Genomic DNA, 14858 nt, shown 5'->3' with positions numbered 1-14858 from the left:
TAAAGAAGATGTGGCACATATATACAATGGAATATTACTCAGCCATAAAAAGAAACGAAATTGAGTTATTTGCAGTGAGGTGGATGGACCTGGAGTCTGTCATACAGAGTGAAGTAAGTCAGAAGGAGAAAAACAAATACCATATGCTAACACATATATATGGAATCTAAGAAAAAAAAATGTCATGAAGAGACTAGAGGTAGGACGGGAATAAAACACAGACCTACTAGAGCATGGACTTGAGGATATAGGGAGGGGGAAGGGTAAGCTGTGACGAAGTTAGATAGTGGCATGGACATATATACACTACCAAACGCAGGGTGTATAGCTAGTGGGAAGCAGCCGCATGGCACAGGGAGATCAGCTAGGTGGTTTGTGACCACCTAGAGGGGTGGGATAGGGAGGGTGGTAGGGAGGGAGATGCAAGAGGGAAGAGATATGGGAGCATATGTATATGTATAACTGATTCACTTTGTTGTAAAGCAGAAACTAACACACCATTGTAAAGCAATTATACTCCAATAAAGATGTTTAAAAAAAGAAAAAGAATTGGTGTTGGGACTTTCCTGGTGGTGCAGTGGTCAATAATCCGCCTGCGAATGCAGGAGACGTGGATTTGAGCCCTGGTCCGGGAAGATCCCACATGCCGTGGAGCAACTAAGCCCGTGCGCTACAACTACAGAGCCTGTGCTCTAGAGCCCGCGAGCTCCAACTACTGAGTTCGTGAGCCACAACTACTGACGCCTGCACACCTAGAGCCTGTGCTCCGCAACAAGAGAAGCCACGGCAGTGAGAAGCCTGTGCACTGCATTGAAGAGTAGCCCCCCCTCGCTGCAACTAGAGAAAGCCTGCGGGCAGCAACGAAGACCCAACGCCGCCAAAAAAAAAAAAAAAAAAAAAAGAACTGGTGTAGAGAAACACAATTGATTTTTTATGTGAAACATGGCAATCTGTCGCTGAATTCTCTTAATGGCTTCGTTAGTGTGCCATTTGATTCTGATGGGTTTTCTATGTAAAAGGTTGCATCATTTAGAAATAATGATAGTTTCATTTCTTCTCTTCCATTTCTTATCCTCCTCATGTTTCTTGTCTTAGCAATGGGCAGGTACTCCAGGAGAATGTGAAACTGAGGTGATCAGAATAGGACATCCATGTCTCATTCTTGGCCTTCTCGAGAATGCACCTAAAGTTTCTTCTTTACACATAATATTTGCTGTAGAGCAGTGATTCTCAAACTTTTTTGTCTCAGGGTCCCATTATGCTCTTAAAAATTATTGAGGACCTCAAAGAACTTTTATTTATCCTGACTCTATCAGGATTTAACACACTGGAAAGAAAAAAATGTTTAAGCATTTAAAAACACAATAATATATTGTGCTGTTATGAAGTTTTATGAGGATTGAGTTAATTTATGAAAAACCCTTTGCAGAGTATCTAAAAAATGGTCAAATAAATAAAAACACAATAATAAATCCATTATGTTAACATAAATAATATATTTTAATGAAAATAAGCTTTTTCCAAATCAAAAAAATTAATAACAAAAATAGTAGCTTTACATTTTTGAAAAATTTTAAATATCTAGCTTAATAGAAGATAGCTGGATTCTCATGGCTGATCCTGCACTCAATCTGTCACAATACATTATTTGGGTTGAAGTATACAAAAAAATTCAACATCACACAGATATAACATATAGGTAGAAAACAGAAGAGCATTTTAATAGCATTTTAAGATAATTGTGGCAATTCTTTGATATGACACCAAAACTTGACAAGTGGTAGTTTCTTAAAGGTCAGTTGCAATGTAGAAATCTAAAACCATATCAATGAACATTTCATACCCAGTACACTCATGAAAAATATGAGAATGAAAAAGGAAAAGAATATCTTAGTGTTACTGTGAAAATAGTTTTGATCTCACAGACTCCCCTGAAAGGGTCTTAAGAGACCCTCAGTTTTCCCTAGAACACACTGTGAGAACTGCTGCTATAGATTATTGGTATTTAACCTTTATCAAGGGAAAAAGCTTCTCATTATTTTATAATACGTCTCTCTTTTTTTGTCATAATAGGTGTTGACCCTTATGAAATGCATGGCTGAGAGGCTGAGAGGGCTTTCTCTGCCCTGGGGCTGAGAGCTCAGCACAGGTACACAGAGTGGTGGAAGGTGCTCAGGGCACCCACGACATTCGGTGGGGTAGCTTGTCAGTTTTGAAGCTCAAGGGCTTTACACATGAGTTCAAAGGATTTAATTTCTGGCACATCTGTTTGTCTGGCCCATCAGGGACCATCCTGAGGAAACGACCAGGAAAGCAAGGTCCAGGCTGGAGGAGTATCGTCTAACCGCACACCTTTCAGCAGCCTGAGGGCCTCCTTCCTGGAGCTCCACACCCTCTTCTCCACAGCCCAGGTGACCCATGCCTCAGCCCCTCCACCCCTGACAGTGGCTACCAGGCAGAACAGGCCTTCCTATTTTCTCAGGGTTGCACAATGAGGAATATGACCTGTGGATGAGGACAGCCACTGGTCTCCAGTAAGTTACCCTTTGCAGTTTTGTAGGAGAAATGACCTGCAGGGACTCTCCTCCAGGCACCAGTCCAGCTTTCCTTCTCACCCCATGACCCCAGCAGGGATGGCTCAGTATAAATACAGCCACCTGTCCCCAGCAGGTCTGCTCCACTGGGTTCAGGTGAGAAACTTCTCCAAGGAGTGATTTCTTTGAAAACACTTTCTTTAATTCTTCTGTTTTGTATTTGTCCTGTATGAGGGGAGTGCTGGCAGAGTGGAGCATGGGAAATGCTTTCTGATTAATTACAGGCTGCTTTAGCAAGACACAGCCAGGACCCAGCTGCCCTCTTCTTCCCCATGGACACCTTGGTGACCTCTCAGACCGTCTTGGGTTCAGGGTTGGTGGGTTCAGAGCTGAGGGCTAGTGGCTCCGAGTGAGGTCCTACTGCAATGTTCCCTAGGTGGACCACTGAGAGTCTAATGAGAACAAGTGGAAAGAACAGCCAGGCTCTGCTTGACATACAAATCCCCAAGTGGGTGTACAAGGCTCGTCCGTGTCTCCCTGACCCTCTCCTTTCATTTCAGCACAATGAAGCTTTTCACGGGCCTCATTCTCTGCTCCCTGGTGCTGGGAGTCCACAGCCGATGGTTTTCCTTCCTTGGTGAGGCTTATGAAGGTAAGGCTGGTGGAGGGGAGATGGCACCCATGGGCCTCTGGGATTCACCCTGAGCACTCTTAAGGGTTGGAGCTACTGTCTTAGGCAGTGCTGCCCTATGTGGTAGAACGTGCCAGGTGTTTGGGGAGCTTTTTTTCAGACAGATTGAAAACCACAGGATTTATGTCAATCAGTTACTAGAGAAAGAACAATCATCATTCCCAGCTGAAATGGAAGCTTGAATGGAAGACACAAAATAAGTCTTGAAATGGTACAGCATTTCCCTCAGACCAATTGCATGAAGTAGGATGAAAGCTATCCATCTATTTCCCTTCTCTTCTTCTCTCCTTCCGTTCATTTCTCCCTTCCTCCCTCCCTTTCTCTCTTCCTTCCTTCCACTCTTCCTCTTCTCTTCCCTCTTACCTTTCATTTCCTAGGGACCTTCAGCTTAGCTCTTGCTCCTGCTTCTATACTCAGTGACACTGTCCCTGGTTTAGTCTGTTTCCTACCCTTTTCTAGCCTTTTAACTGACAAAAAAACCCGTGTGCGACCGCGGGGGAACCTAATAACATATATTATCAAGCTTCCAGTAGGAACTCGGCCCTTACATGCACTTCAGGGTGACCAACTCTCCTGCTTTGCCCAGGTCTGAGGAGTTTTCCAGGACACTTTCAATGCTAACTGGGGCAGTTCCAGGAAAACAGGGGCAGTTCTGGTTAGGCTGGGACAGTTGGTCACCTACTTACCTGCAGAATACCTCCGTGAGGGAGGCATCTTCGGCCATCTGAAGGGGAGTAAACCGAGGCTTAGAGCAGCCGAGTCCATTGCCCAGGGACTAAGTGCCAGTCAGCAGGTGGCAGGACAGAAGTTTGAACCCAGCTGTGCATGAGGCCAAAGCTCTTGCTGGGTAGACTTGTCCCGGTACCACTTCCTCAAGCAGGGGGCTTATCAATCTCAGCTGCATGTTGGATTCACCTGGGGAGCAATGAAAACTATTGATGCCTGAGACCCACCCTAGAGAGTGTCAGGTAATTGGCCTGGGGTGTGAGGTAGGTCTCGTGGGACTTTCAGTATCTCCCCAGCTGACTGGAAAGTGTAACCAGGCTGAGGAAAAGACCCACTGATCACGGGCTTGCTTCCTCAAGCAGCCCACATCATCATAACGTCCACTAGAAAGTTCTCAAGATGCCATTCACGTGCCTAACAGGCAGAGGAATCAAGTCACAATTAGCGCATTCGCGCAGCAGGAGTACATTTCTTAGGCGTCAGGGCAGAGCTGCTGCATGTCTGCCCCTTTCTCAGAATCTGTCCTCCATGTCACCTCCTCACTCACCCAAGTCCCCTGGATCTTATCCTATGCAGCTTCCTTTTATAACAGTGGTTCGGGGCCAAGAAATTTTGTGTCCTGGAGATATTTGGCAATGTTTGGAAACATTTTTGGTTGTCACACTTGGGGAATAGGCTGTGCATTAGTGGGTAGAAGTCAGGGATGCTGTTAAGCATGCTACAATACCCAGGACAGCCCTGAGCAACAATGATCTGGCTTAAAAGTTCAATAGTATGAAGCTGAGGAATCCTGCCCTATAATGATAGCTCCCTTCTCTCCTTTAAACATATCACATAGAGCCCTAAGTGAGATGCAGTCCAGAGACAGCATCACAGGGGCCAGACAACCAGGTCCAACACAGCTGTGCCCCTCCCCCCATAACGACTCTCATTCGAGTTACCAGGAGCAGGAAACTAGGCACAAAGAATGCTCTTCTCAACCTATGGCACTCATGGTGCTATAGCCACAGGATGAAACTGAGTCAGTGGAAGATTTTTCATTCCTTGATTCTTCTCTAAGGTGTGTCACAGTTTTCTGTCCACCTGATAATCCTTTCTCTATGTGCTTTCCTCCCAGGGGCTAAAGACATGTGGAGAGCCTACTCTGACATGAGAGAAGCCAATTACAAAGATTCAGACAAGTACTTCCACGCCCGAGGCAACTATGACGCTGCCCAAAGGGGACCTGGGGGCGCCTGGGCTGCTAAAGTGATCAGGTACCAGGGGCTCTGAGGCTGCAGGGTTGGGTGTGAGGGCCTCGGACAGCCAGGAGGGGCCAAGCCCTGGAGAACTTCCTGTAGGGCTGTGGCCTCTCCTCCTCTTATCCACCCTCACCCTCTGTGTCCTGTGTGGGGTCTGAGTGGCTGAAGAGCAGAGCAAGGCTGGTGGGACAGACGATTCCCCAGCCTCCCCCATGGGTGCTGTTCACCCAGCATAAGGGGACCCGCAGGGCTGAGGTGTGCTGAGCCCGGGCAGCCTCAGGCTTCATCCCCTCTTTCCTAGCTCCTGTCACAGTCCTTGATTCCTTGCAAAGAGGAGAGATGGGGAGGGTGGGCTGTTGCTCGTCAGCCCTGGAGTAATCCCCTACCTGCCCTCCTCCATTCCAGCGATGCCAGAGAGAATGTTCAGAGAGTCACAGACCTTTTTAAGCATGGAGACAGTGGCCACGGACTGGAGGACTCGAGGGCCGCCCAGGCGGCCAATGAATGGGGCCGGAGCGGCAAAGACCCCAATCACTTCAGACCTGCCGGCCTGCCCGACAATTACTGAGCTGCCTCTCACTCTGCTCAGGAGACGACGGGGCTGTGAGCCCCCAAGGGCAGGGTCGCTGAGCCAGTGAGTTCTCTGTCCACAGAAGCCAGCAGATCTAATAAATGCTTAAGAGATTGAATGTTGAAAACCGTGTGTTATTCTTTGAAATAAGGACAGCCTGTTTGTTCCCAAGGGGTGATGGCTGGACACCCACGTGAAGGTCGAGTCTGTGCCTGTGTCTTGGGTGTCGGGGACACGATCTCAGTATCATACAAGGCAGACACCCTGCTGCACCCCTTCCCCTAATCAGACCCGCTCCCCTGCAGGCCCCTCTGGTTACAGTGGTGCTCTTTCTAGGCCCTTCTGTATTCAGGCCTCTTCACTCCCTGGCCGTTGTGTGCTGTCAGCTTCTCTGCCCTGGGGTCTAGTCCCCTTAGTTCGTCCTCAGTGGTGTCTGTGTGCGGGCAGGGGACACAGCCTCGGGAGGACTGCATCGTGCAATCCTGCTCCAGCAACTGCACCTTGATCTTCTGTTCATTTCTCAGCAACACCTACAAATCCATCTATGAACCAATTTCCCTCTGTGCCATCCAGAAATGCCTCCAAAGCAGTTTCCCTTCACTCTGTATTCCTTGCCTTATGCAAGTGTCCAGCAACAAACATGTCAAGAAACGGAGGCATAGGGACAACATCAAGATTAAGCATCAGGAGGTTTTGTATTGCATTGGATATGTGTCAGGTCTTTGAGAAGAAGTCGTTTTCCCTCCCTGGACCCTTCCCTAGAGAGGAAAGCCAGCAGCATGTTACTTTTTTTTTCCGGTCATGCCGCATGGCTTGTGAGATCTTAGTTCTCCCGCCAGGGCTTGAACGCAGCCCCACGGCAGTGAAAGCTCCAAGTCTTAACCACTGGACTGCCACGCAAGTCCCAGCGTGTTACTTCTTGCTGAGGAAAACAGTGTCTAATAAAAGGGGTTTGGGCCTGTTAGAGCACAGGAATTATGAGTGACTCTATAAATCACAAATTCCTAGTTAAACCAATAATGTTCTTCCTTGGATAAAAACTTTGGTTTTGGTGTTTGGTTTTTTCAGATTACAGATTCCAAGAACTAAAATGATCTAACACTTTAAAGAGTGGTGAATAGGGGCTTCCAAGGTGGCACAGTGGTTAAGAATCCGCCTGCCAATGCAGGGGACACGGGTTCGAGCCCTGGTCCAGGAAGGTCCCACATGCCGTGGAGCAACTAAGCCCGTGCACCACAACTACCGAGCCTGCTCTCTAGAGCTCGCGAGCTACAACTACTGAGCCCACACGCCACAATTACTGAAGCCCGAGTGCCTAGAGCCCATGCTCCACAGCAAGAGAAGCCACCACAATGAGAAGCCCACGCACCGCTACGAAGTGTAGCCCCCGCTCGCCACAACTAGAGAAAGCCCACGTGCAGCAACCAAGACCCAATGCAGAAAAAAAAAAAAAAAAAAAAGAGTGGGGAATAGACTTCTGTATCCAACTTTTATTTCAAGTAATAAAAAGGCTGATTATTAAATTTTTCCTATTTACAATAATTTGGAGAACTTGCTTTATCCAAACTTTCAAGTCATCCTTTCTCCTACTTTTCCTTTCTTTCCCCTCATTTTGCAAAAATCTATACCTTCAGCACCTGGGATAAAAATCTAATAGTGAACATTCTCATAACAGGAGTCTCCTGACAACCTGGGGTCTGTTGAGGCTTTACCACTAGAACCCTAAACTCAGCAGTGCTTTGAGCCTGTTCTTGCCAGCCAATCTGCTACCACACTCTCCCTAATCCCAGTTATCCTGATCCTGCTTTATTTTGTCAGACTCACTTTTCTGAGACACAGCCTTAATCCTCCTTAAACCTCTTCTACGTACACCTCTGACAGTGCCTTCTGATGGGAACTGTATGTGTCTCCTTAGAGACACACTTTTTCTTCCTCCTTGACAAGGAAATTGAACTTGTCTTTCCCCTATAGAGATCATTTCATCACTAATCGTCTCCCCTTAGGCGTGCTCCTCAGTCCCACTTTCAGAGTAGAAGTGTGTGCCGGCTATCAGGTTATTTACTCTGGGCTCCACATCCACCCTTCTTTGCCCCGCTTGTGATACTGGAACTGGACCCTGTGAACATTTCTCCTGTGCCAGCTGGGCACGGCGTTAATCTCTGTCCTTTCAGGGCGCAGGAGGGACGTTGCAGGACACGAACACTTCCTGGTTTGTGCTTTCCTTCCGAACAGCCCCTGTGGTGCTCTTCTCTTGCACAGGACACCCAGTGACACTCACGCCAGGGAGGAAAATGTGCTTGTTCCTCACATGGGCAAAACCTTGCCGAGTCCAGACGGTCAGTAACAGCTTTCCCAAGAAAGCACCACATTGAAAACCCTGACTTCAATCCACATCACTCTTCACTCTTGCACGTTTTCCTCTTCCTCCTCATAGTCAGACTTGTTGAAAACCTGCCCATCTGCACTTTCTGATTCCTCGCTCCTGACTCACACTTGAACCCACACCAGCCTGACTTCTGTCCCCACCACTCAGCAAAACAGCTCTGGTCACCACTGACCTCCGTGTTGCCAAAACAACTGACATGTTTCCCTCCTCGTATCAGGAGGCCTCTGAGCCATGCTCAGCACAGTTGTCCTCTCCCTCCTTCCTGGAAGGTTCTCTCTTGGCTTCATGGTACCACACTCTCCCTTTGCTTCCCTTCAGTTTTCCTTTATCTCCTTAGCTGGGTCTTTTCATCGCCCCAAACTCTAAGTGTCCCTCAGACTTGGTTCTGGGCTCGCACTTTTTACTTCTCTGTATTCTCCCCAACAAGTGCAGCAAATAGCATCTACATGCTGACGGCTCTGAAACTTATATCTCCCCCTCAGAACCTGGTTTCCAAGCTCCGTGCTTGTTTATCTGATTGGCCTCCTGAAACCTCTGATTGGATGGCTTCCAGAGATCTCACACTCTGCATGTCCAAAGGGAATGCTCATCTCCCTCCAGAACTCTTCACCCCCAGGCCCCTCCAATTCAGCAAATGACACGACTCTTCCCTCTGTGGCTCACCCCAGATATTGGGAAATGTGCTGATGCTTCCCTTGCCTTTACCTCCACATCCAACCCACTAGCAAGCCCTGTGATTCTACGTCCAAAATTCATCTCTAGCCCATCAGCTTGGTCTCACGTGCACCTCCACGCTCCTGGCCACACCTGTTCTCACCTGGGTTCCTGCAGCAGCTGTCTCAGTAGTCTCCCCATCTTCATGGCTTCTGCCTCTGCTTAAGTGTGACTGTATAGTTTATCATCTAAGCCAAGTCACTTTCCATTGTGAAAGGGACATTATTGATAATTATACCTGGATGACAGGAATAAACTGGAACTGTCCTGGGCAAAACAGAGCATGAAGTTACCCTACCTCTCCATCTAGCATACGAACTATACTCAGATCATGTCTCTCCCCTGCTTAAAATCCTTCAATGGGTTCCCATGTCCCTTAGAATATAATCCCGGTGCTTATCATGGCTTACAAAGCCCAGTGTGATCTGTCCCTGGCCACCCTCCAGCAGCATCTCATGCCACCCCCTCCCAAGCTCCCCACTCTCCAGTATCACCAACAAACCAAGATTTTATTTGGCACAGGACGTTTGCAGGTGACATTTGCTCTGCCCACACACTCCTCTGCTTGCTTTTCACATGGATGGGAATGTCTCACCTGTGGGGCTCTCCCGAATTCACTCTTTCTTGAGAGGGGCCTTCCTGATCATCCTGGTTGACCTATTCTGGTTCTTTACATTTTACCAATTTTTAACATGTGGGATTCTTTTACTAAATTTTTGGTTTATTCTTCTGATTTTTGTTTGGATTTTCTTTTGGTCCATCTTCCTCCCTTGTATGATAAAATCAGTGAGAGAAGTGACCATTTCTCTCTTGTTCACCCCTAATATCCGGTACCTGGCATATAATGGCATCTCAACAAATGCTTATTGAAAACAAATAAATGAATAATTGACCTAATTTTTTATTTTACTAATACAAGAAAGGTTTTCTTTCAAAGAAGGTCAGACTAGTTATAAGGAACAGGAAGGAGCTAAGGAAGAGGGAGATAATAAATATAAAGAAGAAGGAATAAGAGCAGAGTCAAGGGGAAGCAAGAGGCAGAGGGCTGAAGCCCACAAAGGATGGTTAACCCCAAGGGGAGCAGAAACTTCTCTGGCTCTGAGAAAGGAACGAGGGTGAAGAGAGTGGGGTCAAGGGATGCAGCACATTTGAGATGGACGACAGGGACCTGCGAGAATCTGGTTGTACCTGCTCTTGCTGTAGGTGACTTTCCCCGGGACTCGTCACACTCCAGTGTGTTTGCCCGTTTTCTTGTCTGTCTTTAGAGCCAGTAGGTAGGGAACCCAAGGACAAAGTCCTGTCTCTTTTATTGTGTGTTGTCATTGTATCCACAGTGCCTGTCATAAGGCCTCACAAATAGTAGTTGCTTTATAACTATTTGTTGAAATGAATGAATAAAGTCTGAGAAGAGTATTGTTCAGAAGTGGACAGAACTGGGAGGAGGGTTTGGGAGTTGTATAAAGTATGGATGTGGTTTGGATCTGCAGAATGTGGTAATGAGTCACTTTGAGGTGACTACTAAATCTGTACAAATATCATACTGACACCAGCCAAAATGATATAATTTTACTTCGTCATAGAAAATATTTAGTTTTCTCCAACGATACTGTGCACACTCTCTCATAGAAATGAAAATTAGGAACACCATGTGCAAATAAACTGTTAGTCATTGTGGTAGCTGATGAGAAGCCTTGGGAGAAATAAATGAATATTTTGAATTTCCAAAGTACTGTGCTGATTATCAGAGGAGCAAGTTAGCAGAGAACACTCTGTGAGACTAGAGGAGGGGGAAAGGACACACTGTATTTCTCTGAGTCTAAGACCCCTAGACTGAAAGGTGTGTTACTATTTATACACCACCAAAAAAAGATTCTACCATTTAGATTCAGACATAGTGTTTTCTTATCACTCCGAATTTTTATTTTACACTTACTGAGAGAGTTCTTTTAAACTTAGACATAGATTTTAATCTTACATCACTCTTGTGTATCAACAAAAAGGAAAGCATACACAAAATTAATCCTAAAGCAATGACAACAATTTCATGAGTGCTGCCTGGTCATTAGTGAATGTAAGACACATCCTAATTTCAGAAATGTATAATCAAGAAATGTGTGTCTTAGGGCTTCCCTGGTGGCGCAGTGGTTGAGAGTCCGCCTGCCGATTCAGGGGACACGGGTTCGTGCCCCGGTCCGGGAAGATCCCACATGCTGCGGAGCGGCTGGGCCCGTGAGCCATGGCCGCTGAGCCTGCGTGTCCGGAGCCTGTGCTCCGCAACGGGAGAGGCCACAACAGTGAGAGGCCCGCATATCGAAAAAAAAAAAAAAAAAAAAAAAGAAATGTGTGTCTTAGAAAGGATGAAATATGAGATTTAAATGTAAACCTATGCAAGTTCTCTCTCTCTCACTATATTTACTGTGAAGAAATAATAATAAGCTTTGAGCTACTATTAATCATCAGGTGTGATGGGGGTGCTCCTGAGGTGAGGTTCAGCTTCACACCAGCCCCTCAGCTATGGAGGACCTCCCCACAGAGGAGCAGGTTATCCACAACTGGTCCTGTTGATGGTCCATGTTCCAAGCTCCCTCCCTAGCTGAGGTGTCGCCTCACCTGGCACAGCACTGCCTTTACTCTAACCTCAGGGGTCTTTCCAATGGATTCCAGTGGAGCCCCCAGAATGGCTGAGGGCCTCTTCTCTTCCTGCAGAGATGGCAGATGGGAAAGAGCTCACCCCATCTCCTTCCTAGTCACACTCCACCACTGCCTCTTTAAACTCTGCTGGCATGGGTGTTCCATCCTTTAGACATCCCCAGAAGTCACCGGCTCCTACACATGTCAACTCTCTCAAGAACTCCCTCACCACACTCCCTTCTGCTTTGATAGGGGCACCAGAATGAGCTGGGAGTGTTTGCAGTGAGCATGCACCCAGCTGAGAACTGAACAGGCATTCTTCTTTTCTTCTTGGCACCCTGAACCAATTTGAGGAAATCACCTATCTCCACAAATACCGCACTCCCCACAAGACTGACAACCCTGCCATCTCTCCCTCCCTTTCCTCTGGCATTTCCTAAGTGGACCAGAGGTAGAATGGGTTGAGGAGGTGTTGATTGCAGAGGCCGGCACTGCTGCCTCTTTGTCAGCCTTGGGAGTTTACTGAGGTCTGGCCCTGCTTCCTGGATGCCCTCTGTAGGATGTGGGGTACTTGGAGCCACTGTGTCCTCAGCTGTGGGTGATGGAAAAGAAGCATCACTCAACAGCCTGTTTTTCACCCTTGGGTGCATAGGGAGCCCTTTCACCATTCTCTAGTTTCCCAGGTTTGCTTTTCGAAATCTGTAATTATGGGAAAGAAGACCCAGGTCCTCTCTGAGAATAGTGTGCTTGGTTTACACACACATTTATTACCTGTGGAGTCCTGTCAAACCACTCTGTTTAAACCATATTTGCAAAATCTCCCGTCAATGACCCACTGATACGTTTCCTGAAAGAGTTGGGCAAATGGACAATAACTCAGGCTGGCCAGCGTGCCTAGTTCCTGAACGATCTGACCTGGGAAGGAGCCAGTGCACTGAGATCATCCTTTATTCTCTGCAGGGTGGACTTGGGACTGTCCAAAATAGTCTAACAAAGAGTCTCTAAAAACCTCAATTTATCCTTCCGGTAAAGATGCCTACAGAACTCGTTCGTCCTTTTATTCACTATTCAACACCCATTTAATGATCCCCCCAGTATGTGGCAGGAATTGTGCTGGGCCCTGGGAATCTGAGATAGACAAGATTAGTGCTCTCATGCGGGTAACATTCCACTGGAGAGGTATTATTAAGCTAATCAATATCTAATGAAATTGAATTAAAATACATTGTCCAGTTATTTGTTTATGTGCTATAACGGCTGCCAAGTTCAGGTGTCAACTCTATAACCTATGGCTAAGAATCCAAATGCTCAGTCTTCACAGGCTGGATTTGAATTTTGGCTTTGCCACTGACTTTGTGGTAGGTAAGGGTAGTAACATGCAAAAATGATTATGATAAGCTGTGGAGTGAAAAAGCAGAACATAAAATGATAGTATTATATCACCCTGTTTTTGTTTATGGGTCCATATGTCTACATGCACTGAGACAATAGATTGGAAAAATGATGTTTCTACAGAGGTTCTTCCTGCACACCGGCCCCCCCACCCCCGCCCCCGCCCCCGCCCCCACCCCTGCCCTGTCTAGGCTGATGAAATTAGTATTGCTTTTATTTTCATCTTTATACTTATTTAAAATTTTTCAATTTTCTTCAGTGAACATGTTTGTCCAATAAGATTCATTAAGTCTGCCTGTGTCTAGGCATTTTCCTAGGTACTGAGTATGATGATGAAGAAAACCAACAACCCAGTTCCTGTCCTGATTGGGATTCCAAGGATGAGATCAGGAAAAACAGCAAATGTCCATTTATAATATAGTTGACCTGTATATGCCTCTCTCTCTTAACACACACACCTCCCCACAACAACACTAAATGTACAAACACATACGTACACATAAATAATGCACCCAAATTAACAACAATTATAAGATAAGAATTGATAAACGTGTCAGAGTCACATAAAAAATTTATAACGGACGATAAGAGGAAAAAAGATGTCCCTAAACTTCATGTGCCATATTCCATCTGTTAATAATCCTATTCTGACCTTTTCTTTTCCATATGATTTCTTTTTCTCTCAGGACTGCATCTCTTTCAGTGTTAAACAATGTGTTTCCAGCACTTGACCTTGAAAACTACAGGCCCTACTCCTCTCTGGCGAAAGAAGTATCCTCAAGATAAGAAATAGAAAATGTTCCCTCTCTCCTGGAGCTGCAAGAATAGCAGATAGGATCACAAAAACTGTAACCAGAAAAGTTATTTCTAACAGAGGAGGTTTTTTAAAAAACAACAACAAAAGAGACATCAGAGATTGTCACTGTGTCCTGTGAGAGCAACCCTGTAATACTTTATTTATTATTTAGACATTAATCTGTGTATTTGAAGCAAAATTATTTTTTGATGGAAGCTTTTAGACTGGAAAAGCGGATACTGAGTCATGCCAAGGCAATGGCACTGAGCTATAGAAATCCTCAAAACTGTTGGAGGGCATGTGGGCAGGGCTGCCCTCCTGGACAGCAGAGTGACACTTCACAGTGAGAACAAGGATATGCATGCCAGCAGTATCACTCCTTTGATATACATGGCACATTGCGGATGTCATCTTTTTTCTGGTCCAATGCATGTAACGTCTGCTTGTTTCATTTGCGTTTTTCTGGTTACTAATGATATGTGCATCCCTCTGTGAGCTTATCACTTATTGTGTGTTGTCTGTAAACTATTTTTTGTGTACCTTTCACCCATTTTTCTATTGGGGTTACCGTCTTTTTCTTAATGATTCACAGAAGTTCCTTGTATATTTGAAATATTAATCCCTTGCCGTAATTTAGACGTTGTCTTTTCCCATTCTCTATCTGAAAATAAATTCTTAATTTTCATGTAATGAAACTCACCATTTTATGTCTTATGTTTTGTGCTTTTGAAGTTTTGTTTAAGAATTTTTTCCTCATCTTTACATCACAAATATATTATTTGATATTCTTTTCTATTAACTTTATAGTTTTACCTTCATGTTTACGTATTTAATACTTCTGGAGTCAACATTTGTATATATATTAGGTAAGGATCCAGTTTTATTTTTCTCTTTCCAAAACTATTAAGTAACCCATCCTGTCTTCAATGATTTGTGATGTCTCCTTGATCCTATACTAATGTCCTATATGTGTGACCCTAGCTCTGTACTCTCTATTCTATCCCATTGGTCAATATATCTTTTGTTGAGCAAATACTACTGTTTTTTACTGTGCTCTTCTGTATGTCTTAACACCTCGTATGGTAAGTGCCTCTTCTTTTTTTTTTTTTTTTTTTTTTTTTTTTTGTGGTATTCGGGCCTCGGTCCCCTGTGGCTTCTCCCGTGGCGGAGCAGGGG

At 45.5% G+C, this 14858-nt stretch overlaps 1 protein-coding gene across 1 annotated transcript; it reads left to right on the top strand.

Moving 5' to 3' along the window:
* Positions 1-2443: 2443 nt before the first annotated feature.
* On the top strand, positions 2444-5877 carry LOC102996919 (serum amyloid A-2 protein). Its single transcript, XM_024119108.1, has 4 exons — positions 2444-2690; positions 3095-3186; positions 5069-5207; positions 5598-5877. The coding sequence occupies exons 2-4, from the start codon at positions 3099-3101 to the stop codon at positions 5758-5760; spliced, it is 390 nt and encodes a 129-aa protein (XP_023974876.1). The 5' UTR covers positions 2444-2690; positions 3095-3098; the 3' UTR covers positions 5761-5877.
* The last annotated feature ends 8981 nt before the right edge of the window (positions 5878-14858 follow it).

This window comes from Physeter macrocephalus, chromosome 16 (genome assembly GCF_002837175.3).
Source record: "Physeter macrocephalus isolate SW-GA chromosome 16, ASM283717v5, whole genome shotgun sequence".
Classification (NCBI taxonomy): domain Eukaryota; kingdom Metazoa; phylum Chordata; class Mammalia; order Artiodactyla; family Physeteridae; genus Physeter; species Physeter macrocephalus.
This window is presented reverse-complemented; position numbering and strand designations above follow the sequence as displayed.

Coding starts and splice junctions, on each gene's coding strand:
- LOC102996919 (XM_024119108.1), top strand. CDS start 3,099: ATGAAGCTTTTCACGGGCCTCATTCTCTGCTCCCTGGTGCTGGGAGTC. Junction 3,187..5,068: donor CCTTGGTGAGGCTTATGAAG/GTAAGGCTGGTG, acceptor CTTTCCTCCCAG/GGGCTAAAGACATGTGGAGA. Junction 5,208..5,597: donor TGGGCTGCTAAAGTGATCAG/GTACCAGGGGCT, acceptor CCTCCATTCCAG/CGATGCCAGAGAGAATGTTC.